Source organism: Asterias amurensis, chromosome 11 (assembly GCF_032118995.1).
Source record: "Asterias amurensis chromosome 11, ASM3211899v1".
Classification (NCBI taxonomy): domain Eukaryota; kingdom Metazoa; phylum Echinodermata; class Asteroidea; order Forcipulatida; family Asteriidae; genus Asterias; species Asterias amurensis.
The window spans coordinates 4,822,664-4,848,400 of NC_092658.1; the positions used below are offsets into that span (position 1 = coordinate 4,822,664).

A 25,737-nucleotide genomic window follows, 5' to 3' on the forward strand; every position below is an offset into this window, starting at 1 on the left:
ACTTATATAGCGCCAAAGTCCGCCTAGAAGACGCTCAAGGCGCTTCACATAGATACAATTTAAGAAGGAAAAAAAGGGCTAAAAGGAACTAATCTTAAGAGTCTAATCTAACTTATATATATTTAATCAGACCCAAGATATGAAATAGCCTGAATGTCTTCTAAAGCATAAACCATGTTTACATGTTAGTCAGCCCTTGTAATCGATAAAGTATTCCTACTTTTTTTCGAAGGACCAAACATCATGCCTCTTTATTTTATTGTCCTCTAACGTTGTGACTATTGACCCATTTCACCTGACGTCATCATCAGAAAAATCTTGAATGCGCCATACTGGTGGGCAATTTCACTGTGCGTTTTCATATATAACTCTATGCATTGAGAATGCTGTGCAATATGCAGTGAAGTGCGCGTTTTAGGCGACGCGGCGTTAATACACGTAAATCTAACTGCCCACCAACATGGTGAGCGTGGCATCAGTCGCCGCGTGTGACACGCGTGCAAGGGGTCAATAGATAGTTCCTGCTTGAAGCCATTCAGCATAAAATTGACCATCTTTCAGGACATTGATAAATACATTTATTAACGCAAAACTATGTCAGAGCTGTCATCGCTCGCTGATGATAGACAAAGTTTGCTGTAAATAAATCAATCTTTCCATGATCTGAAAAACAAATTTTTTAAATCTCCCTTACTATGGAAATGTTTTCCCTATTATTATAAATGTAATTCTAAATATCTTACTGATTGGTGTACAAAATCTCCCAGACTCTAAGATGTAAACATCAGCAACTCTGCTATGTACTGAGAAAGATTACTGGAATGTTATTGGTCCAGTGTCCAGGGGTGGGTTTTACAAAGAGTTAGGACTAGTCTTATTCCAAGTTAGCACGAGTTACTCGTCCTAACCAAGGACTAGCCTTAATTTTTTAATATCTCCTAGGACTAGTCCTAACTCTTTGTGAAATTGACCCTTTAGGGCGCTAATGTAAAGCGCATTGATACGGTTTTGTAAAATGTGCTATATACTGATTTAGAACTAATTATTATTGTGTTTATACTAATGATCTGTTGTTTTTTATCGGCAGTGTTTGAGCCTTGCGCTGCCAATCCATGCCAGAACGGAGGTCAATGCTTGACCGTTCCTAACAGCTGCTTCTCATTTGAGTGTGTATGTTCCGGATGCTGGGTTGGAGCTACATGTACTGCAGGTAAGTAGCATTACAATAGCTAACTTCATCATGAACTACTTCCCTTAGTTATGGACTCATTGTGTATATAATAATAATATTGTGTGGTCAGGTTGGCGTAATGGTGTCTCGCTCGCCTTCCACTTCTAGGACCCGGTTCAAGTCTCTTCGGGGCGCTATACAAGTATCAGTCCCTGCCTGACTGGAATAGTTCTCTGGGGTTTTCCTCTCACATCTAAAACTGAAATTTCCTTCCTTGTCTTCTCTCCATTGGGTTCTTGACTCGTATAGTGATTAAGTTTGCTTTGCTGAGAGTCCTTGGCTTCATCACCAGAATAAATTAAGTGAAATGAAGATAATAATAATAATAATAATTTGGGGGGGGGGTGGCTAATCATCCTTACTCACAGCTAAGAGCTGACTTGCGAAGGACGCAGCTACAACTTGTTTGGGAATCAGGCATCCGCAAGGGCGCCTTTGGCTGCCAGCCAGATCGAAAGTGTTTGATGTTTGATCGAAAGTGTTTGATAAATGGTTAGGTAATGAGCTGTAACAGATTCTAATCTAAATATACTATTAACCTTTGAGAATTAAGTCTCTGATTGGGTCGAAATGTAAAAACTTTGAACCCTCCTACTATGTAAGTGTGTTTCTTGAGACACCAATTCGTATCTCACTATGTCACAATAGTGGCATCAGGGATCACCTTAAAGGCACTGGATGCTATTGTTAATTACTGTAAATAAGTGTTAGCATAAAAACTGACTTGGTAGACAAGCAATGGAGAGCTGTTGATAGTTTAAAACATTGTGAGAAACAGCTTCCCTCTGAAGTTACATAGTTCGTGAGAAAGAGTTTATTTCTCAGTCAAATATTAAAAGACCTGAAGACATTGATTAGGCATCGGAAGGCACACACAATTGTGCGACAAGGGTGTTTTTTTCTTTCTTATTCTCTTGCAACTTTGATGACCAATCGAGTCAAAATGTTCACAGATTTGATAATTTATGAATATGTTGAGATACACCAAGTGAGAGCAATGGTCTTTGACAAGATACATGTATACCGAAGGTGTCCAGTGCCTTCAAGGGGATTTAAGTTTTTTATTTCATTCATAAATGTATTGTGTTTGCGTATATTTTGTAATTTTTTCTTGCTTCTTGTTGTTGTCTTTTAGAGCTGAATGTATGTGATCCTAATCCATGTGCAAACGGTGGTCAGTGTTCCTTACTACCAGGAAGCTGTACACAGTATTCATGCCAATGTGATGGATGCTACACTGGACTCAACTGTGAGATCGGTAAGATGTTAATCTGGAATCTTGAAAGCATTGCTGCCGTCCTAAAAACATTGCTGCTGTCCAGGGCCAATTTCATAGCGCTGGTTAATGGTAAGCAAATTTGCGTGCTTACTGTAGCAGACAAATTTGCTAAAGCCTTAGCGTATTTCACAGGTTAGCAGAAAAATTAGGGGGCCATATTGCATGTTTACCGTGGATTTGCATTGTGACGTCATTTATTTTCGTGCGGTAAGCACCGGAAGGTTAGCATGCCTTTTTGTGTGCTTATGGTTAGCAGCGCTATGAAATAGAAATTGCACAGTAAGCACAAAATCGGCCGCTAAGCAGCGCTATGAAATTGGGACCTGGAGTGAGCTGGTTGCAAAATTCATTCGTGGTCTGTTCTTGTGCTGTTATTTATGTGCTTATCGTATTTATCTTTATCCTATCCACTGAACAGGCCAAGCTCAGAGCTATAGGGTCATTGGTGCAACTTGTATTGGTTCGATAAAATTGCTTTTGAATTTTGTTGAGCTCCTGGTAAATTTAGTCATATTGATCAAAAGTGGTCTTTAATGTACATGTTTGGCAAAAAGTAACATTTATTTCTCTGAGATAGCAACTTGAAGTGGTCAATGCATAATGTCTATTGGATTTCTCAGATCATGTGAACGAGATAATATAATACATGGCTTTTATGACTTTGTAATGTACGTTAAATTCCAACCAATCTGAAAATAGCTATACATGTAGTTAGTGAAAACCTACATTAGTTTGAGTGGTTTTTCCTGAAGGTTTAGACAATTGGCACAGATTCATACAATTACGATATTCAAGATATGAGTGGATTTTTTTTATTTATTGTTAATTGTTTTGATTTTGTCTGCAGAGAGCAATGGTTGCAGTGGTAACCCATGTGAGAATGGTGGTACATGCACACCGAGTACCAATGACTGCAGTGGATTCACTTGCCAATGTGAACTATGTTATAACCAACCGACATGTACTACACGTGAGTATTGCATTGCATCACTTTGCGTTATGAAAGGGTGAACAGAAACCCCAAGTGGTTATTGTTTGCTACATGTAGTTTGAAATAGACAGAAAGATTTCTGTATACACATTCACACTGGGGACCTCAAAAGAGAACCATAGGGCCCATGGTGTCGGGGAAAGGTCCATAGTTTGAAAACGTGTAGAAAACCCAAGGGGAGCTGTTGCAAAAAAAGTTGGAGTATGCACAAAAGAGGGGACAAAAGGAGGTCCACAGTTGCAGGCGTAAACAAGCTTGTGTGGGTGGTCCGGCTGGCGTAGTGGTATCTTTTTCCTTGCCTTTTACCTCTAGGACCCTGGTTCGAATTCTGCCACTGCCTGACTGCGTTGATTTTCCCTGGGGTTTTCCTGCCACATCTTCAACTGAAACTTTATTCATCATCTTCTCTAGTATAGTGAATAAGTTGGCTTTGTAGAACCTATGTGTAATCCCGCTGATTGTCTCTTGTTGCAGGTTTCGATCCATGCCAGACCGCTGAGCTATGTAGCAACAATGGACTCTGTGTACCAGATAGCGTCAGCTGCTACCTGTTTTCATGTCTGTGTAATGAGTGCAGATACGGTGTGCAGTGTGAGGATTGTAAGTCTATTTCACTTGTAACAAAATCAAATTAGCTGATGAAAACTGCTAACCTATTGACCTATATTTTTTTCTTTATGTTGAATTGAATGAAACTGTTTTATAGTGAATTAATGCTTTATTTGTTTTTCTCTATTCAACCCATAGCTTCTGATGTGTGTGACATGATGAATCCGTGTAGTAACGGAGGTATATGTAGTCACATTCCTGGTGATTGTGACAGATACGTCTGCACATGTTCAAACTGCAGAACTGGTGATAATTGTGAAATCGGTAAGTACTTCGTGAAATTGTTGGAAATTGTCGTGAAATTTTCGCTGTGATGTGTACTTGAGTGTACCTTTTGTATGTTTTTATCTTCCTGATAATTAACATAAAGAAAGGGTTTGATTTAGCATTGACTGAAAATGTACTGAAATTTAAACTCGTTTTTCTTTGTCTTATTCTGTCAAATCTCTTGGTGTTTCAGCTTTCCAAGTTTTTGAAACCAAATAATATATCAGCATGAGTTTTTATCTGCATTATAACAAAGATTATGCTCTTTTCAAATGTTTAACAAAAGTCAATGGCACAGACTTTTCAAGGCAGCACTGCTCCTCAGGGGCTAGGCATCATGGAATGTATGACATAGGGTGCATTCAATTAGCTTCCCTGGGTCGACCCCGGTCTGCCCCCGGTACGTTCAAATAGCTTTGACGTCATTCCAGGGGCTCACTCGGGTCAGCCGCAAGTGCCCTGCTTGTGGAGTGGGTCACTTGGGGGCTGGCCCCAGGTGCATGACGTCACCACGACAGAGTGAGCTATCATTCGACTAGCTCTTGTCAGGGGCTCACCGAGTGAGCACCGCGGGGTCGACACAGAGGAAGAATGCACTCATTGATAGGGGTGATGTGCCACAATCGCAATTGCTGATGTTATAAGCAGTGAGGAGTAACTTTGGGTTGTTTTTTTGTATCATTGCAGTGTCAGATGCATGTACCGTCAACCCGTGTGAGAATGGAGGTGTATGTGTGCCAGATGCTAACGATTGTACAGCGTTTACATGTCAATGTTCGGGCTGCTGGACCGGATCTACATGCACAGAGTGTAAGTTGTTATCTTGGCTCCTGTTAAAGACACTGGACACTATTGGTAATAGTCAAACACTAGTCTTTTTACTTGGTGTAATCTCAACCTATACATAACAAAACACCTGTTTAAAATTTGAGTTCAATTGGTCTTTGAAGTTAAGTGATAATAATGAAAGAAAAAACACCTTTGTCACATGAAGTTGTGTGCTTTCAGATGCTTAATTTTCGATACCTCAAAATCTAATTCTGAGGTCTTGAAGACAAATACGTGAAAAATTACTTCTTTCTCAAAAACTACGTTACTTCAGAGGGAGCCGGGTCTCACAATGTTTTAGACTTTCAACAGCTCCCCATTACTCGTTCTAAATAACGTTTTACGCTAATAATTATTTTGAGTAATTAATGTACATTTGTATCAATAGTCTCCACTGGTTTTACTTACATTTTGTAGGAACCCACAAATACTCAATTCTAATAATGAAATGAAATAATTGTGTGTGTTTTTTTTTTTTTTTTTTAGCATCTGCATTTTGTGACCAAGCCAATCCGTGCCTGCAAGGAGGAACCTGCCTAACCAGTGGAACTAACTGCAATGTCTTTGTATGCGAATGCCCAGTGTGTTACAATGGAATGATATGTAATACAGGTAACCAGACTTAAATCAGTCTCCATATAAACATGAGAATAATCAAATTCTACAAATGAAACAGTACATGTTTTCAAACCATTAAAGGGTCTATGTACTTTTGTAGGACAAAAAACACAATGTCCACAGATTTACATGAAATTTACACAGTTTGAAGATAATGCTAGTAGAATGTTTCCCTGAAAATATTACTTACTTAGGTGCTGTAGTTTTTGAAAAATGAGAAAAAAAACAATGTCATCAAAATAATTTTCGTCTCGGTGATCATGAGAAGAAAATTTTTTTTTGCATGTAAAAACGTATTTTCATGAAATTGTCTTACTCATTACTCAAAAACTACAGCAACTCAGTAACTAATATTTTTAGGTACGCTTTCTACCATCAATATCTTCAAACATTGTAAGTTTAACGTAAATCTGTGGGTATTGTGTTTTGTGTTACAAAAAGTACCCAAATCCTGTAATGAGCTAGTCAGTTTTGTCTCCAGTTTAAGGGAATTTACACGTTGGTATCACATAAAATTAGTGGGGAAAAAACATTGGTTTGAAGTCTACAGCAGCTTTTGATAAAACTCAGCAACTGGGAAAACATTTCACTTTGAAATGTAATTAGGTCAAAAGATATAAGTTTTTATGCACCAAAGTTTTAAAACTAGTTATTTTCAAAACAACTAACAACACGTATTTTTGCTTTTGTGAATAAATGATAAATATTTTGTCTTTTTTTTCAGTTCAAGATGTGTGTGCACTGAACACCAATCCATGTAATAATCGTGGTCTATGCATAAGTGAATGTCCTGATGCGTTTGAGTTTCGTTGCGCATGCAATTCTTGCTGGACAGGCAAAAACTGCTTAACTCGTAAGTATTTGATTAGTCACGTACTCATCTTTGATGACTGATTGAGAAAAAATAGAATTAGTTGTTGCAAACTGCTTACCAACTGAAATGTACTACGTTAGAAAAGCAAAACATGTGACTTCCCTGTTCAAATGTTGATGTTCTACTAGTTGTGCTAACTAGCTCTAAGTTGGTGGACTCCCTATTTTGTCGACATATGTGTTCATTTTCCTCCATTGTTTGAGAAAGATTTCATGAGTAGATTTCAAGTTCTGAACTCTACTCAAGGATAGTAAAATAAATAGTAGATATACTTATGGTGTTAATGCAAACCAAATATACATTGATATCTCATCATTCAATGCCCCTCAACAAATATATATTGTTTATATTTATTTTTTTTTCAGCGGTTGACAAGTGCACATCCAACCCATGTAACAACAATGGAATATGTGAGAATTTATGCACAACCTACACATGTAGTTGTTTGGACGGTTATTCAGGGAGCGACTGTGAGCAAGGTATGCATTATTTACAAAGTCAACATTTCAACATCATGTTGTTTGTTGTTATTTACAGACAGGCTGTAGACAAGCGTGTTGTTCTATTGAGATCAATACGTATTATCCACTCTTCTGTTAAGCATGGCAAATTTCACCGCATGGCGCATTTTGTCGAGCCTGAATAACAAAGCTCGGTATATGATTGACGATCAAAATCTACTATAACTTTCAAGTAGAATGTTACATGCAGTAGAAGTTAATGACTGTAAGACACTATGCATTTGATAAGAACTGCATGTTTATTTAAATATGTATATATATTTTTTTTCCCAACATCCAACAGCGCAAGTGCCAATTTACAGGATGGATGCATATTAAACATGAACAAATAAACAACATTTAACTGTACAACAAATCTGGCAAATATGATACTTATCTCCACACTATCCAATTGAAGTGGTACATTTGAATAAAACAAATGATTTGTATATTTGACAGATGTATGCAGTCCTGATCCATGTAGTAACAGTGGAACGTGTGTCCGGTTAGCGTCTGGTTTTAGATGTGAATGTGACCAGTGTCACGCTGGATTGTTCTGCCAAATCGGTGAGTATACACATTAAATTAACCTATGCTGTTCAGGGGCCAATTTCATAGCACTGCTTAACGGTAAGCAAGGTTTTCGTGCTAACTGTAGTAGAAACAAATTACTGAAAGATAGTTATATTTTACAGGTTAGAAAGAAAAACTTGGGTGCCTAGCCCGCATGTTCGCTATGGATTTGCATTATTTTGTCATTCATTTTGATACTGTAAGCACTGTAAGGTTAGCCTGCTTTTTTGTGTGCTTACGATAAGCAGCGCTATGAAATGGAAATCGCCTGAAGCCCTTTCTTAGGCATCAGAGAGCACACACTATTGTGCAACAAGGGTGTTTTTCTTCCATTATTCTCTTACAACTTTGAAGACAAATTGAGTCCAAATTGTCACATATTTGTTATCTATGTATGTATATGTTGGGATACACCAAGTGAGAACCCCTGGTGTTTGACACTTACCAAAGGTGTCTAGTGCCCTCTAGTGTCAACGTGCATGTCACAAACAAACATCAGATTGGTTTGTGAATTGAATTTTACAAAGAGATCTAGCTAACAATTGTTATTTTGAAATGTATTTATTATTTGTAGATGTGGATCTGTGTAGCAGTTTTCCATGTCAGAATGGTGGTACATGTGAAAACATGTGTTCCCATTATACATGTGACTGTCCAACAGGCTATGAGGGCGATGATTGCAGTATACGTAAGTCATGTAGATATTTCACTTCAGTTCCTTTTACAATACAATACAATAAAGCTTTATTGTCCCAGCATCGGAAATATTTTTGGCCTACTTTATTTTGTAAAGACCTTATGCATTGATGTCATCCAGCCGCCATCTAAGAGAAAAAAATTGTGATGAAACAATCGAAACGCACAGATTTGTGCGCGCAGTGCATAGGATTGGCCAATGAACATCCTCCTTTTGACCTCTAGGTAAGGGCCCCCTACTAAAACGACGTCAAGTGCATAAGGTCTATACATAAAAAAAACACTATAAAATACCACGTTGAAATTTAACCAGTACAATAGAGAAAGAGTTGGCCTAAATAGAAAGTTAAAAAGTGAACCGTAGACAGATAACAGAAAAAAGGCAATAACAACAACTGAGTACCATGGTTTTTAAATGTACGGGGCCGTTCAGAATAGTCAATGCAAAATAATATATATACATATTTTTATTTATTTTTTTGACCAACAAAACCCATCCCCATATTCTGATTTTTAAATATTGAATGGCTTCATAATATAATCTTTATCATCAAATTTCAGGAATTAACTCAAACTTCTCTTTACAAAAAATATGTAGACCATAGACCATAACATTTTTGATGTGACGTCATCAAACGTTTTGGGGGATTCAATAAAAATTGCACTTGAATGAAGCACCATGGCATTATAAACACTGATTTAACCTGATGTTAGATACTTGTAATTTGCCTAAGGAATCTATCTGTTTTAAAAAATGAGTTGTTAATTAAACTGAACTTATAAACCTTGTGCATGGGGAGAACCTTGGTGTACATGTAAGTAACATTATTGTCATTATTTTACATAACCATGACAATAAATTCTTTGTTCTATAGGTATCAACTACTGTCTAAGTGGTCCGTGTCAAAATGGTGGGACATGTGTCAACAGTATTGGTTCCTTCACTTGCTCCTGTCGTAAAGGCTACACTGGTACTATGTGTGAAACAGGTAAATATATATGTCCACTACAGCCATAACACAGTGGGCAAATCATTTGGCTTCAAATTTGACATCAAATTTCATTTGACATCAAGTTTCATTTGACATCAAATTTCATTTGACGTCCAATTTAACAAATATTGAACAAAAAGAGTGCCTTTTTAAATGATACTAATCTCAAACTGTGGTGTTTCTGATCAGCATAGTGGGGGTTAAGTCCCGTCATGACGCTTGTGTCATTAAGCAAGACACTTAACAGTCATTGCTGTGTTCTTTGGATGGGATGTAAAGCTGTAGGTCCTACGCATTGTGTATAATGCACTAAAAAATATACAGTGCACGTTTTTGTAAAGAGAAGGGGGCTCGCCCCAGTGTTCCTGGTTAAATTGGCTGCATAGTGCGCTACAGCACGTTGTAAACCATTACATGGTGCTGTATGAAGGGAAAGGTCTCCTACTTCAAAGCTTTTCTCCACATACACGTACCTTGCAGGAAACAATACTGAGCGCTTTGAGAGGCCCAACAGGTGTGCTATGTAAGAACCACATTTTATTATTAATGTTATTGTTATTGTAGAGTGTCATGGCCGAGTGGTTAAGAGCATCAAATTCAAGTTCTGGTGCTAATTCACCGGAGTGTGGGTTCGAATCCCGGTCGTGACACTTGTGTCCTTGAGCAAGATACTTTACTATAATTGCTTCTCTTCACCCAGGGGTATGAATGGGTACCTGCGAGGGTAGAGGTTGATATTGTGAATGAAAAGCTTTCGGAGCGCCACGGCAGCTCGGGGCTGTATACTCCCTAATGGGAGCTGAGAAAGATTAAAGGGATGTTTATTGGCCCAATGACCAGGGGACTAATGTAAAGCGCATTGATACAGTTTATTGTGAAATGCGCTATATAAGAACTTGTTATTATTATTATTATTATTATTATTATTATTATTATTATTATTATTATTATTATTATTATTATTATTATTATTATTATTATTATTATTATTATTATTTTAATTTTGTAGATATCGATGAATGTGAATTGAAACCTTGTTTGAATGGCGGATCATGTCAACAGCTTCCCACCAGTGGATATCTGTGCAGCTGTATCAAAGATTTCATCGGTACTAACTGTGAAACATGTAAGTCACTAACAAAACCAGTAGTATTGGCTTCTCGTAACTGTAATTATAATATTGACCATTTGACATTTGTCTATTGAATTAGCACATGCCATCCACAACTTGCTGTGGTACTCTGTGTATTTTGCTGTGGTGCCCTCTCATCACCTAGGGTTAAATGGGTACCGGTGAGGGCAGAGATGTTACTTGTGATTGATTTAGCTTTATGCACTATACATCGTAATGGCAAAAAAGGCTTTCTCCCAAGGGAGCTGAGATGATGTAAGGAGTGAAATATATGGCCAGGTGACAAGGGGTAATAATGTTTGAAGCGCAATGATCATTCTTTGGAATTGCAGTTAAGAGTTATGTATTTATTGTTATTAAAGAAAACTGATTGTTGTGTTTCAGCTATTGGATGCGTCGTCAACTACACTCTTCCAAATGATGGTCTCATCACAATCTCCTCACCAAACTACCCCGAGAATTACGAGAACGATCTTAACTGTCGTTGGATCGTGGACATCTCTCTCGGTCGACGCCTCCGTGTCGTCTTCATCAATTTCACGACAGAGCTGAATTATGATTGGCTAGAGGCTGGCAACGGTCGAGACCCTGCTCTTGTAGATAACCGAATCATCAGGCACTCTGGAGTCGTCGTTCCAAGTAACTTCATCACACAAAGCAATCAACTCTGGATCACGTTCACTACCGATGATAGCAAGACAGTTGCTGGGTTTCAGATCGAGATAAAAGATAATGACTTAATATGTAAGTAATGTCAAGAACAAAGCACAGCGTGTCATGGCCGAGCGGTCAAGAGCACCGGATTCAAGCTCCTGTGTTTGATCAGCAGAGTGTGGGTTCGAATCCCGGTCGTGACACTTGCTACATAAAATTGGGGAGGTAGTGCTTTAGCTCTACCTGCCAGGCTTCGGACTGATGATACCCAAGCCTACATCCGTATGGACTGTAAAGGGGGTAACCCTGTTTCAGCCCTAGGAGTAGGTGGCAACGGCCTCTGGAATAAAATAGTTGTAGCCAACACCTTGAAATGGCCTTCCGGCCTTGTGTGTCTGGCAAATTGCATAAAAAAAAAAAACTAAAAAACAGCATTGATTGTCTTGCAAATACTTTCTTATAAACTTTTTGGTATTAAGTGAAACAAAAAACAAGTGAAACTGACTTGGTAAATTATGATTTGGGGTTAAACAAATATTTGCTATTGGTATCTGCAAACCAGGTACCTCCGAATTAACGTGCAGAAACTCTACCAACTGAGTCACATAGCCTTTGTTGGTGGTGTCCCTAATTTGTCAATATCTTTGTTCGGAGGTGCCTGTCAGAAGCCATACAATTGTTTTTCTGCCGCGTAGCCAGGGATCACACCCAAGTTTACGATACAACCCTGGAAGCGGCAGCCAGTAGCTCGGTTGGTAGAGTGCTGCTATGTTAATCTGAAGGTTGTTGCTTCAATTCCTGCTCTTGTAAAATTGTTCTTAGTTCAACTTTTAATTGATATCTAAACCACCCTTCTTAGAATGAGCAACACTTGACCTCTTCTTGTCAGTATTTCAAGTTTCTGTCCCTCTACACAATACAATTTTTTAGAACTATTTTGAGCTATTGAAGTTATCGGTTTCCTTTTTTAAAATATCATTGTCACATGAAAACAGCGACCTGACAACAAAGTCATTAAAGGCGCTCACAACACAAACACCAAGATTTATTGTAGCTCTTGTGAGAAAAAAAGTGAGTTAGCGTTCGCCATAATTCACCCCGGTATGTTGGAATCTCCAACTTGATTCCCTGTTTCTGTTTGTGTCGTTACAGCTGATGAACCATGTGCCAGTGATCCCTGTATGAATGAAGGTACCTGTCAAGACACCATTGAAAGCTTTGTATGCGTGTGTCCTTTCGGATGGGGAGGCCCACTCTGTGAGAAGCAAAGTAAGTATCTAACCTTTTCATCTATTTATACCATTCCATGTGGGCAACATTATACCCTTAGGATGGGGAGGCCCACTCTGTGAGAAGCAAAGTAAGTATATAACCTTCACAACTATTTATACCATCCCATGTGGGCAACATTATACCCTTAGGTCATCCTTAACTAACCCACACATGTGTCGGTTGTTTTGTAAGAAGTTTGTAGCCTATTCAAATTCTTTCAGGGATGTAGGCTGCATCAGAGCTGTGTATTGAGAGGCTTGCTACAACTTGCGATTATAAGCCATTTTTAGTCCAAACAAAACACATGTGCGCACACAGGGTGCCAGACATGTCAAGTTGTGCTCTGTTTTAAATAAAAAACTGGCATCCACCAAAGAAAACTGGTCCCTCCTTGCTGCAGCTCTTCCACTACACAGCTCTGGGCTGCTAACTTTGAACCGTCCTTGCCAATAACGCTGTTTGTTTATCAATAATAGAAAGATCAATAAGGTAATGTTTTCTCTCTACAAAAATTGACAGTATTTTTGATATTGTTTATTCTGTATATTTGTGATTGTAGGCTTCTGTAATCCAAACCCATGTCTTAGTGGTGGAACCTGTAGCCAGTTATCCCATGGTACAATCTCATGTATGTGTGTGGACAACTTCATAGGTGACCGCTGTGAAACACGTAAGTATCATATTTATGAAGCCTAAACTTCTACAGGTAACAGATGTTTAATTTGCAGCGGGATGTCGCATATTATTTTTGGTTTTAACCCATACACCGATGTGTGTTAGCACTGTACACTCAGTACTTTCCCGAGTCCTGTGATAAAATATCACAGGTGTATTACTCGGGTGGGATTCCTCGGTGGTCTAGTTGGTGTGACACTGCTCTAGAATTGCATGGGTCGTGGGTTCGAATCCAACCCGAGTGATATGCCTGTGAAATTTGTTTCAAAGAACTCGGGAAAGTACTGAATACATGTTTACAGTGCTAACATAGATCGGTTAAGCATCTATAAAATCATATCTGTTATCAGACTTTTGCCCTAGTTGTATGTCATCGGCTAAGTGCTATAAGATCGTTAATGTACAATTTTAGAGTGAAATTCATCAAATGATTAACATCGACTTCTGTAGCACATGTGACGCATACATTTTATTCAAGTTTACCGAGCTTTGATTTAATGTTTGTTGTTTTCACACACAGTGGTAACTCAAGCATGCTTGGGTGATACATGCTACAATGGAGGGCAGTGTCTTGATGTTGGAGGTGTCGTTACATGTAACTGCACCAGTGGTTATATGGGAACACTATGTGAAACTGGTAAGTATATGTCAAGATTGCTAGAGAGAAGAAGATAACGATAGTAGAAAGCGTCCCTTAAAATATTACATGCTGAGGTGCTTTAGTTTTTGAGAAATGAGTAAAATATTGTCACACACACAAAAAATTGTCTCAGGAGACAACAATGACTTTACATAACATGTACATGTACAACGTATTTACAAGTACTGGGGTGGATTTCACAACGAGTTATGACTAGTCTCAAGTTAGGATGAGCTACTAGTCCTAACTTAGGACTAGCCATACGTTTTTAATATCTCCTAGGACTAGTCCTAACTTAGGACTAGTCCTTACTCTATGTGAAATCAACCCCTGGTATTTACACGACTCTCCTGAAAACATCGCGCTGTGATTTTCACTGTGTTCTCAAAAACTTGACTACTATTGAAGCTGAAACTTTTACCTTTAAATTATATTACATACATCTTCATTTACAGTGAGCAGGGATTCATGTCATGGCAAAAAAAAAAAACTTGATCGACAAAAGGCATCGAAACCTCTTCATAACGACATATTGAAATTGAGATATATGTATTTATTTCATTTCTTATTTTCTCATTATTACAGATGTAGATGAGTGTGCTTCCAATCCCTGCTTGAATGGTGGTGTATGTATCAATGGTATCAATCAGTTCTACTGTAGCTGTTCTAATGCGTTCGCTGGAGACATATGTGAAACACCAGGTAACTAGTCACCTATAGGCTCTGTCTATTTAATTTCATAAGTGCTTCAATTTTGGGCGTAAACAGGTCCCAATTTCATTGAGCTGCTTAGGTAAAAACAAAGTAGCTAAGCACAACAAAATTATGCTGTCCAGAATAGGGGTTAGCAGCCAAACTACCATGTCACATGTACAATGTGTGACTGGTTCCCTGCTTGTTTCTGCTTAGCACAACAACGCAGCTCTATGAAATTGGGCCCTGATTGAAGTATAGCTAGTGGTTAAGGAAAATTGAATTTTTTAATAACATTTTAGAAAAATTGTCATCAGCCCAGAACCTGTCTTGGATTGACAAACACTATAAGAAAACAAACTAACAAAATGTACAGTATTTTGCCCGAGGTCCAAGGGGCATGAGGCAATTTATAGGCAACCAGTTCCAGCAATCACCAAGAAGAGAATCCATTCATTTTAAAGGCAGTGGACACTATTGGCAATTACTCAAAATAGTTCTTACCATAAAACCTTTCTTGGTATCGAGTAATGGGGAGAAATTGATAGTATAAAACATTGTGAGAAACGGCTCCCTCTGAAGTAGTGTAGTTTTCGAGTAATTTTCCACTATTTTGATTTTGAGACCAGATTTAGAATTACATGTATAGGTCTCGAAATCAAGCATGTGAAAGCACACAACTTCGTGTGACAAGGGTGTTTTTTTCTTTCATTATTATCTCGCAACTTTGACGACCGATTGAGCTCAAATTTTCACAGGTTTGTTATTTTATACAAATGTTGAGATACACCAAGTGAGAAGGCTAGTCTTTGACAATTACCAATAGTGTCCAGTGTCTCTAAATGCGTACATGTTATTCTCTGGAATCGTAAGACGTTGTTTGAAAAATTGCCCATGTGTTGCCAAAGTGGTCCTGTAGCATTAACTGCAGTTGGTTGCTTCCAAGTTGCCTGCAAAAGTTGCCTCACATGACAAAGTCCTTGTACTGCAATGCTTACTGCTACTTCACCTAAGCCCGGTTCATACTTTCTGCAAATGCAATTGCGAAGCAAATTTTGACATCACATGGCTGTGTTCGCAGCGAATGCTTTGCAAGAGTTGAACACAAGTTCAATTGTTAGGATTATTCGTTGTGAATTTATGACGTCATTATTCTTATCGCATTTGCAGGAAGTCTGAATCGGGTTTGTAAGTGTGCATCACATAGAGAATGTGTATAACTGAGCTCTGACCATCTTGTATTGATTCATTTTCCTTTATGTAGTTGCCTGTGTAGACAAGCCCTGTTTTCATGGCGGTGTGTGTATACCTCTGGATGACGGTACATTTGTATGTCAGTGTGTGCCGGGCTACGTTGGCGATCAATGTGAAACAGGTAAGGCCAAATAATTTTAACAAACTGTTTGGTGTCCACTGCCTCCTCTTTTTTTTTTTTTTAACAAACAAAATAAAATAAATTTAAACTAGAATAATCAATTTTGAGAAATAGTTTTTCTTCCTTTGACCTACAATCCTCCAATCAAATGACAAGGATCTTCATGGATATTTACGAGTAATTACTTGTCATGTCCTTCTTTTTGTAATATTTTGTTTCTTCCATAAATATGATAATGATTCATTAAGTGATGATTCTCGTCTTTTATTTTGATTTATTTATTTATTTATTTCCCGTGGAGGAGGAATTTGATTCAATCTTCAATAATTTAAAAACTGTACAAACTATTGTAAAGCCCCTACTTTTTGAAAAATATTTAGAGAAAAAAACAGAAAATGGCCAAAACACACAATTTTATGAATTGCATTTAATTAGTAAAATAGCAATACGAAGTGCTTTTGTTTGGTATTGCAACAAAGACCATATTTTTCCATTACAAAATAACAATTGATTTTACTTTTTGATTTTGATTTGACAGACCAGAATGAATGTGCAAGCTTACCGTGTATCAACAAAGGCACATGTATTGATAAGCTGAATGAGTATGAATGTCTGTGTGAAGATGGCTTCATGGGTGACAACTGTCAATTCAGTAAGTTATATAACGATTCCTCATACACTCCTATCAAATAATGACATCACCCAAGAGCAACTCAAGTACTTCAATTATCAAGTGAATTTTTTGCATGACATCTGACAAAATGGCATGTATAGATTATTGTTAAGAACTGGGATTAAGAAGAAGAGCGCCATGCACCCAAGGCTAGCCTAGAAGGTGTGGTACTTTGTGGCATCTGTGGGGTACCAGTGCTACATGTACATGTAGCTGTACGAACAGAACAAACTCATGACCTCAATGTAAGGTGTGGTACTTTGTGGCATCTGTGGGGTACCAGTGCTACATGTACATGTAGCTGTACAAACAGAACAAACTCATGACCTCAATGTAAGGTGTGGTACTTTGTGGCATCTGTGGGGTACCAGTGCTACATGTTCATGTAGCTGTACAAACAGAACAAACTCATGACCTCAATGTAAGGTGTGGTACTTTGTGGCATCTGTGGGGTACCAGTGCTACATGTACATGTAGCTGTACAAACAGAACAAACTCATGACCTCAATGTAAGGTGTGGTACTTTGTGGCATCTGTGGGGTACCAGTGCTACATGTACATGTAGCTGTACAAACAGAACAAACTCATGACCTCAATGTAAGGTGTGGTACTTTGTGGCAGTCTGTGGTACCAGCATATACACGTAGGGGGCTGATTGTTATAATTGTAGAGACCAAACTGACCCAAACTCATCCATTGTTCTTACTGTTGACTTACAGGACCCGGACAAGGCTGTACATCCAACCCATGTAAGAATGGAGCAACATGTAATGATACAGGAGCTGGTGACTATGCATGTACATGTACACCAGGCTACTCAGGAAACACATGTGATATCAGTAAGTACCTTAAGCCATGTTCCCATTGGACTTTTATTAGTTAAAGTAATGCGTTTTTTCTGTAGAATGACAAAACTATATTCTATAGGAACGCATGGTAAACTGATCTCCCTGTCACCTTACTGCTACTGTGATGTAAAACTAATGGGCCGAAAGAGGTCACGGCAACTTATCAGAGCAGCTTAAAGACAGTGGACACTATTGGTTATTGTCAAAGACCAGTCTTCTCACTTGGTGTACATGTATCTCATCATACATGTACATGTATGCATGAAATAACAAACCTGTGAAAATTTTAGCTCAATCGGTCGTTGAAGTTGCGAGATAATAATAAAAGAAACGAACAACCCTTGTCATACTAAGTTGTGTTCTTTCAGATGCTTGATTTCGAGACCTCAAATTCTAAATCAGAGGTCTCAAAATCAAATTCGTGGAAAAACTACTTCTTTCTCGAAAACTATGTTACTTCAGAGGGAGCCGTTTCTCACAATGTTTTATACTATCAATAGCTCCCCATTAGTCGTAACCAAGTAAGGTTTTATGCTAATAATTATTTTGAGGAATTACCACTAGTGTCCACTGCCTTTAAAGGTCCAATGAGAACATTGTTGTGTTTACTGTAGCAGAAAAATGTGCGCAAGCATAAACCTATTTCACCATGATTTCTTAAGCATGTACGTTCATCATGGATTTGCATTGTTATGTCACACGTTGGATTTCCGCTGGTTAGCCATCATTTACCCCAGCTTACAGTAAACAGCTTTATGAAATAGAAATTCTGCTAAAGAGACGCTCAGTAAAGACAAAATGGCTGCTTACACGTTCTATGAACTTGGGCACCGGTGAAAACACATGGTAGAATCACTGTACACAGGCAGGGAATTTTGTCTGGTATCCTTATTATGGGAAGCATATCTTTGTTGTGCTTCTCTACTTTTTGTGCTTAAAGGAACACGTTGCCTTGGATCAGTCGAGTTGGTCTTTGAAAAGCGTTTGTAACCGTTTGTTATAGAATGCATATGATTAGAAAGATATTTTAAAAGTAGAATATAATGATCCACACAAGTATCACTGGAAATTGAGTGGTTTTCCTTTTACCTCGTCGACAAACACGGTCGGCCATTTATGAGAGTCATGTTTGACTCCCATAAATGGCCGACCGTGTTAGTTCGCAAAGTAAAAGGAAAACCACGCAATTTCGAGGCAAACGTGTGTGGATCATTGTATTCTACGTTTTAAACATCTTTCTAACCATAATGCATTTTATAACAAACGGTCACAAACGCTTTTCAAAGACCAACTCGACCGATCCAAGGCAACGTGTTCCTTTAAGTAATACCATGAAATTGGTTCTTGTTGGTTACAACTACTTAATAATGAACTATTTTGTCTTGTCTTTGTAGATGTGAATGAATGCCAGAGTAACCCATGTAGGAATGGCGGTTCCTGTACTGATCTAGTGGGCAGTTTCCAGTGTGCTTGCCAGTCTGGATACACTGGATTTGACTGCAGTCTAGGTGGGTATTTATTCATTAACACTTACCAAAGTAAGGCTTCTGCCTATGAACGATAGCGTATCAAACCAATATAATTATAACAGTGGCTTCTTATATAGTGCTCAGGTCTGTCACTTAGTGGTGCGCAAGGTGCTTTAACATTATTACCCCCGGTCACTGAGCCATAAGTATTTCATTCCTTAAACCATCTCAGCTTCATTGGGAGTAACGGCTGATTGTGATTTGCATGCCCATACATACATATACTTTTTCAATATTAATTTCACAAAACATCAAACTCTCAAAAGGTACACATATATAACTCGTCTTTGAGCAAACCACACGAAACGTCACGACCACACCGGCTCTTTTCAGAGCCAACCGGCTCTGCTCAGGGCCAACACTCTCACAAAAGAGTTTTACACATGGTTGTACCCGTAAATTTACTGTTTAAGTATAGCTTCTTCTTAGTTATCCACACCACGCAAAGCTTCAAACGATACTTACATACATTTGTACATAACTGTCTTATTCAATTTTAACTTTTGAATACTGTCTCCATTTGACCTTTATAGATATCGATGAATGTATAAGCAGCCCATGCTTGAACTCTGGAGTTTGTTCTAATAATATTGACTATTATAAGTGCATCTGCAAGACTGGTTACTCAGGAACTAACTGTGAAAACGGTAAGTGATTGTCCGGCCTGTATGCTTTGTTTTTGAAAGGGCTAGGGCACCAAGGCGTTTCTTTCTTGGTAAAAGGCACTCTTTGAGGAAATTGTTAATTTCTACTGGAGCATTTCAAGGGCACCAAGGCAATGACCAGGGGGCATGGAGGCATTAGTTCGCTGTCTCCGTGAAGTATCAGGCCTGGATGGTGTTATCATGATCCGGTTATAGAATGTTTTCCATTTGCAACATCACAGCCCAATTTTTAAACAATTACCAAAAGTGAACAGCCACATTTATGGGTACACTTTTTGTTACAAAGTCACCAAACATGCCAAATGAACAACAGATAAATATTGAGTAACGCTTTGCAGATCTTGTGTTCCACAAACTCAGCACATTTTAGTTCATTATTGACGCAGCAATTGTTAATTGATCTTCAAATAACAACGAAATAAATGCTACTTCAGTGGTTTTCAAACTGTTCATGAAATAGACAAACGCAAAAATACCCCCCTCCTTTGACATCATCAAGTCAGGTTGTTACAGCATTCCAAAAATGGGACTAGAAGCCTTGTTTCTGTTTCTAACTAAATATATTTTTTCTTTCCAGAACCCAACAATAACCCCAATCTTCCGGATGAAGGAGGCTTGAACACGTTTCCATTGGAGCCCTGGTGGATTGGAGTAATATGTGCTCTCATCATCCTTATCATCATCTTCATCGTTATACTCTTATGCACCTACAGAAGGAATAAGAAGCCATTTGAGACGGTCTACACCAAGCCAGCTCCCCCTCCAAAGTCAAAATTCATCTCGCCATACAAGAGATGAGATCCTTAAACTACTAAGATTTCTTTATAAATGACGACCAAGACACTATTTTTATACAATAACTGATTCGGATTCAAGAAGTCACCAAGAAAACGACTCTGTTTTTGTTTTTCTTTATGGTAATTGTCATGTTTTTTTTTTAAATTACATGTATATTTGTGGTTTTTACGTAAGACCTTTTAATCTTGCTAGAATTTTAAATATCTGCAAGTTACATATACTTTTACTTGTCACTTTATTGTACATTTTTATTGTAGATTTTGTATTTTAAATGGTTGAGAGCATTATCTTGTGATTTTTACTGCCTCTGCAAACTGGGAAGTCAATGTAGACCCTTAGCGACTATTGTATACATGATACTCGTTTGTAGTGTACAGGTTTCTTGAGTTGTGCAGAAACTGTTTATATGGAGATGGTGTTATAAAACTATACAAGCCTTTCCCTCGACATGCAGAGCTTCCTACATTCACATCTTGCAGTCAGGGAGATGTTGTACAAGAGTCGGTGAGATATTTAGATTTACGCTTAACACAACAAAGAGAAGAAGTTTTCATAATCAGGGAGATTGTAAAATAAAATATTATATTAAAACACGAAAAGACTGCCAGACACACCAGAGCGAACCCTGTCTCCTTGCGATAAGTGTGTTCTGTGGTTTTTTATACGTGCATTGATTGTACACACATGACCTACAACTTCAAGTCCCATCCTGGACAAAGCAATAGTGGTGAAGTGTCTTGCTCTAGGATACAAGTGTTACGACTTGGACTCAAATTTCTGCAGAATCAGGGAGAGTTTGCAACTCTGGTGCATGTTAGTTCTTAGTTAGTTTCCTAAAAGGAGGCCGAGGATGAAAAGGGGCATTGTTCCAACTCGGGGATTTTTGTCTAGAATTCTGGTTTGATTGAACTGCTCCAAGTAGTTGGTTTTAGTTACGACAGTTCTCACTTGACGTCGCAGAGTGTTAAGTCAGCCATTTTTGCGGGCACCAAGTTTTATCAACTCCTTGCATGGTTGATCTGTGATCCACCTGGCTGCATAGATTAATGCTGGATGCAGATCAAATCCAAAGCTATATCGGGAACTATACATGATGTTTATTGTTCATTGTTTATTGTTAAAGTATTTTGTCAAATTGATTATGTATACGCTATACACATGGCAGAAGCTGCTATTATGTGGGTTTATCTACGAGAGTTGATTTAGGCAGTTTAAACTTACATGTTAATCATGATTTTGTTTTTAATGTCATTTCAAGGAATTTTTGTTATTTAAATTATAATGTTGTAGCCAACCGACCTTTTGTCCAACAACTATGCATTTTTACAAATAGACACGTAGAACGTAGAACGATGTTTCTGTGAAATCCCTGAACTGTTCTTTATATTAGCTTGTAGTGATGTTTTGAAATGTTTTGAGGCTTTGGTTTGAGCACAGCATGCTATCAAACACAGCAACGGGCATAACTTTGTTCTCTGGTTCAAGCAAATCAGCAATGTTTGTTAACACAAAGGCAAACTGTCAAGATCTCTAAATCTATTGTTAAATTACTTTGGTTGCAGCTGTCGCCATGTTTGTAAGAGAGGGGCAGTCTGCCAATATCTAAATTTTTACTGCTAACACTGTCGGCACAAATACTGGGTGATGAGTGAAGTTCACCACATGACAAGTCGCGCTACAATTAGTCACCACTAAAGTAGCGCTAGTCGCCAAGTCCTAGTCAGCACTACCTAATCCAAAATATCACAGCCATGTCATATCAATGATCACACATTTCAAAATATAAACTTGTTCAACTCCAGCAAATTAACGCTTATCATACAATCAAACAACAAAATGTGTAGGTTGAACATCAGTATTTTATTTAGAATTATACATGAAATTAAAATGTTTAAGTACTGTTTCTTCTGTCTTAGAAATGAAGAGAATATTTTGAAGAACTAACGAAGAACATGAAGTATTACACAGATCAGATCTACAGATACACATAATATCTAGAACAACAAAAATATTATGTAAATAATAGAGATTTTTAAAACCAAATATTTTAATGCACAGGAACTGCTGTTTTAAGTAATCTTATATAGTATTTCACTGTTGACCTAAACCCTTTTTGAAATACCACTGTTGTACCTCAACTTAAATGTTTCTACCGAATGAAACTATATTTCTTGACTTTTACCAACAGCTCCTGTGCCTTACAAACTTCCACAATTAAATCCTTATCGTCAGTTAGTTTGTGTATCTTATTGTAGTATAAAAGATATTGTAAGGAAATGCTTAAGTGTTTAGTAGCAAGTATTGGTTATACACTCAGCAGGTATATTGCTTGTACGACTAGAGAACAATTCACCACCTTGCTCATTATTGTTCGTCTCTCATTCCATTCGTGACCAACGTTCTTTTTCACTGATGTCTTTCAACTAGTAGGTGTCACAAGCTCAACTAGCACCCTCGGGTCAAAAGAAAGACATTAACAGTTGAGCAAGCCCTTTTATAAACAGGGCCCTATTTCATAGCACTGCTTAACAGTAAGCGAATTTTCGTGCTTACTGTAGCAGAAAAATTTGCTGAAGTGCAAGCAACTTTTACAGGTTAGCAGGAAAATTGGGCGGCCATATTGTGCGTTTACCATTGGTTTGCATTGCGACATCATTTATTTTCATGAGGTTACGGCTAGCAGTGCTATGAAATAGAAATTGCACAGTAAGCACAAAATCGGCCGCTAAGCAGCGCTATGAAATTGGGCCCTGGTCACCGGCCGGGATAAAGATAGGCACTGGTCTTACAACTTTCAATTTCTGCTTTATGATTGCTCTTCTCCGAAGTGACATTGTTCGTCGGCTTCAAATACCAGCAGGGGTACATTGTAACTGTACTTACAATGATCTGCTAGGGTCAAGTGTTATGTGTGTACTTGAATGAATGCTAGGTCAAAGGTTATCTGACAAGATCCCGCCAGGTGCTTCAAAGTGGGAGTCAGATACTCAGGCTAGGTACTGTACACACTTGCAAGTTATCAGTTCTTGAAAACATAAACAGAATTAGCAAGCAAGCCTATTCTTGGCTGGCTCCTTCTATTTATAACTTACTTATAGAGAACTTGTTTCCTTTATTTTTTAAACAGGTGGTTATACTTAGCAATAAGATATGATAAACAAAGTCGTTCTTTGATGGCTTGGTATTTTGAAATAAGAAATAAAGTGTTTTTACTTTAACCTATATAAGTTTAAATTATTTTATACTTGAAGTTTTATATGTATTTGCAAACTGTCGGTGCACAGAATGAAGCATTTATCCACCAATAAAACACAACTTCGTTTGATACAAAACATTGTTATAGTAGGTGTCTAATCCATATGTAGGAGTTTTCAATGGAATGTGCATGTCTCATGATCTACAAACTATCATGAAAGCCTTGGATTATTTTAAAATTTGGCTGAAATTGGATAAAAACACAGGGAGAATTTTGGCTGAAATGGGTTTAAATCACAAGGGGTAAGCCTTGCATTTTTGTTGAAATTTGGCTGAAATCTGATAAAATCACAAGGGGGTAGGTAAGCCTTGCATTTTTATTGAAATTTGGCTGAAATTACATAAAATTACAAGGGCTAAGCCTTGCATTTTAGTTGAAATTTGGCTAAAATCTGTGAAATCACAAGGGGTAAGTCTTGCATTTTGGTGACATTTGGCTGAAATTGCAGAAAATCACAAGGGGTAAGCCTTGCATTTTTGTTGAAATTTGGCTGAAATCTGATAAAATCACAAGGGGGTAGGTAAGCCTTGCATTTTTATTGAAATTTGGCTGAAATTACATAAAATTACAAGGGCTAAGCCTTGCATTTTAGTTGAAATTTGGCTAAAATCTGTGAAATCACAAGGTAAGTCTTGCATTTTGGTGACATTTGGCTGAAATTGCAGAAAATCACAAGGGGTAAGTCTTGCATTTTGGTGAAATTTGGCTGAAATCACTTAAAATCACAAGGGGTAAGCCTTGCATTTTAGTTGAAATTTGGCTGAAATCGGATAAAATCACAAGGGGTAAGTCTTGCATTTTGGTGAAATTTGGCTGAAATCACTTAAAATCACAAGGGGTAACCCTTACATTTTGGTGCAATTTTGATGCAACCGGTTTAAATCACAAGGGGAAAGTCTTGCATTGTTGTTGAAATTTGGCTGAAATCTGATAAAATCACAAGGGGTAAGCCTTGCATTTTTGTTGAAATTTGGCTGAAATCACTTAAAATCCCAAGGGCTAAGCCTTGCATTTTAGTTGAAATTTTGCTGAAATCGGATAAAATCACAAGGGGTAAGTCTTGCATTTTGGTGAAATTTGGCTGAAATCTGATAAAATCACAAGGGGTAAGCCTTGCATTTTTGTTGAAATTTGGCTGAAATCACTTAAAATCACAAGGGGTAAGCCTTGCATTTTAGTTGAAATTTGGCTGAAATCGGATAAAATCACAAGGGGTAAGTCTTGCATTTTGGTGAAATTTGGCTGAAATCTGATAAAATCACAAGGGGTAAGCCTTGCATTTTTGTTGAAATTTGGCTGAAATCACTTAAAATCACAAGGGCTAAGCCTTGCATTTTTGTTGAAATTTGGCTGAAATCATATAAAATTACAATGGGTAAGTCTTGCATTTTGGTGACATTTGGCTGAAATTGCATAAAATCACAAGGGCTAAGCCTTGCATTTTTGTTGAACTTTGGCTGAAATCATATAAAATTACAAGGGGTAAGTCTTGCATTTTGGTGACATTTGGCTGAAATTGCATAAAATCACAAGGGGTAAGCCTTGCATTTTTTTTTAAAATTTGGCTGAAATCGGTTAAAATCACAAGGGCTAAGCCTTGCATTTTAGTTGAAATTTGGCTGAAATCGGATAAAATCACAAGGGGTAAGTCTTGCATTTTGGTGAAATTTGGCTGAAATCTGATAAAATCACAAGGGGGTAAGCCTTGCATTTTTGTTGAAATTTGGCTGAAATCATATAAAATTACAAGGGGAAAGTCTTGCATTTTGGTGAAATTAGGCTGATATCTGATAAAATCACAAGGGGGTAAGCCTTGCATTTTTGTTGAAATTTGGCTGAAATGACATAAAATTACAAGGGCTAAGCCTTGCATTTTAGTTGAAATTTGGCTGAAATCTGTGAAATCACAAGGGGTAAGTCTTGCATTTTGGTGACATTTGGCTGAAATTGCATAAAATCACAAGGGGTAAGCCTTGCATTTTTGTTGAAATTTGGCTGAAATCTGATAAAATCTGTGAAATCACAAGGGGTAAGTCTTGCATTTTAGTTGAAATTTGGCTGAAATCGGA

General features: G+C 37.8%; 1 protein-coding gene across 1 annotated transcript in view; it reads left to right on the plus strand.

The window, feature by feature from the left end:
• LOC139943804 (uncharacterized) overlaps positions 1 to 23,989 on the plus strand; it is a 98,479-nt gene extending 74,490 nt beyond the window's left edge. Inside the window, exons 77-100 of the mRNA XM_071940624.1 lie at positions 1,088 to 1,210; positions 2,367 to 2,489; positions 3,358 to 3,480; positions 3,976 to 4,101; positions 4,249 to 4,374; positions 5,065 to 5,187; positions 5,692 to 5,817; positions 6,548 to 6,676; positions 7,063 to 7,176; positions 7,657 to 7,764; positions 8,345 to 8,458; positions 9,342 to 9,455; positions 10,468 to 10,584; positions 10,975 to 11,334; positions 12,397 to 12,513; positions 13,076 to 13,186; positions 13,712 to 13,828; positions 14,417 to 14,533; positions 15,789 to 15,899; positions 16,438 to 16,551; positions 17,292 to 17,411; positions 18,815 to 18,928; positions 19,483 to 19,596; positions 20,192 to 23,989. Coding sequence (XP_071796725.1) covers positions 1,088 to 1,210; positions 2,367 to 2,489; positions 3,358 to 3,480; positions 3,976 to 4,101; positions 4,249 to 4,374; positions 5,065 to 5,187; positions 5,692 to 5,817; positions 6,548 to 6,676; positions 7,063 to 7,176; positions 7,657 to 7,764; positions 8,345 to 8,458; positions 9,342 to 9,455; positions 10,468 to 10,584; positions 10,975 to 11,334; positions 12,397 to 12,513; positions 13,076 to 13,186; positions 13,712 to 13,828; positions 14,417 to 14,533; positions 15,789 to 15,899; positions 16,438 to 16,551; positions 17,292 to 17,411; positions 18,815 to 18,928; positions 19,483 to 19,596; positions 20,192 to 20,412 — 3,182 coding nt within the window. The 3' untranslated portion in view covers positions 20,413 to 23,989. The remainder of the gene's footprint in view (positions 1 to 1,087; positions 1,211 to 2,366; positions 2,490 to 3,357; positions 3,481 to 3,975; positions 4,102 to 4,248; positions 4,375 to 5,064; positions 5,188 to 5,691; positions 5,818 to 6,547; positions 6,677 to 7,062; positions 7,177 to 7,656; positions 7,765 to 8,344; positions 8,459 to 9,341; positions 9,456 to 10,467; positions 10,585 to 10,974; positions 11,335 to 12,396; positions 12,514 to 13,075; positions 13,187 to 13,711; positions 13,829 to 14,416; positions 14,534 to 15,788; positions 15,900 to 16,437; positions 16,552 to 17,291; positions 17,412 to 18,814; positions 18,929 to 19,482; positions 19,597 to 20,191) is intronic.
• Positions 23,990 to 25,737: the final 1,748 nt, after the last annotated feature.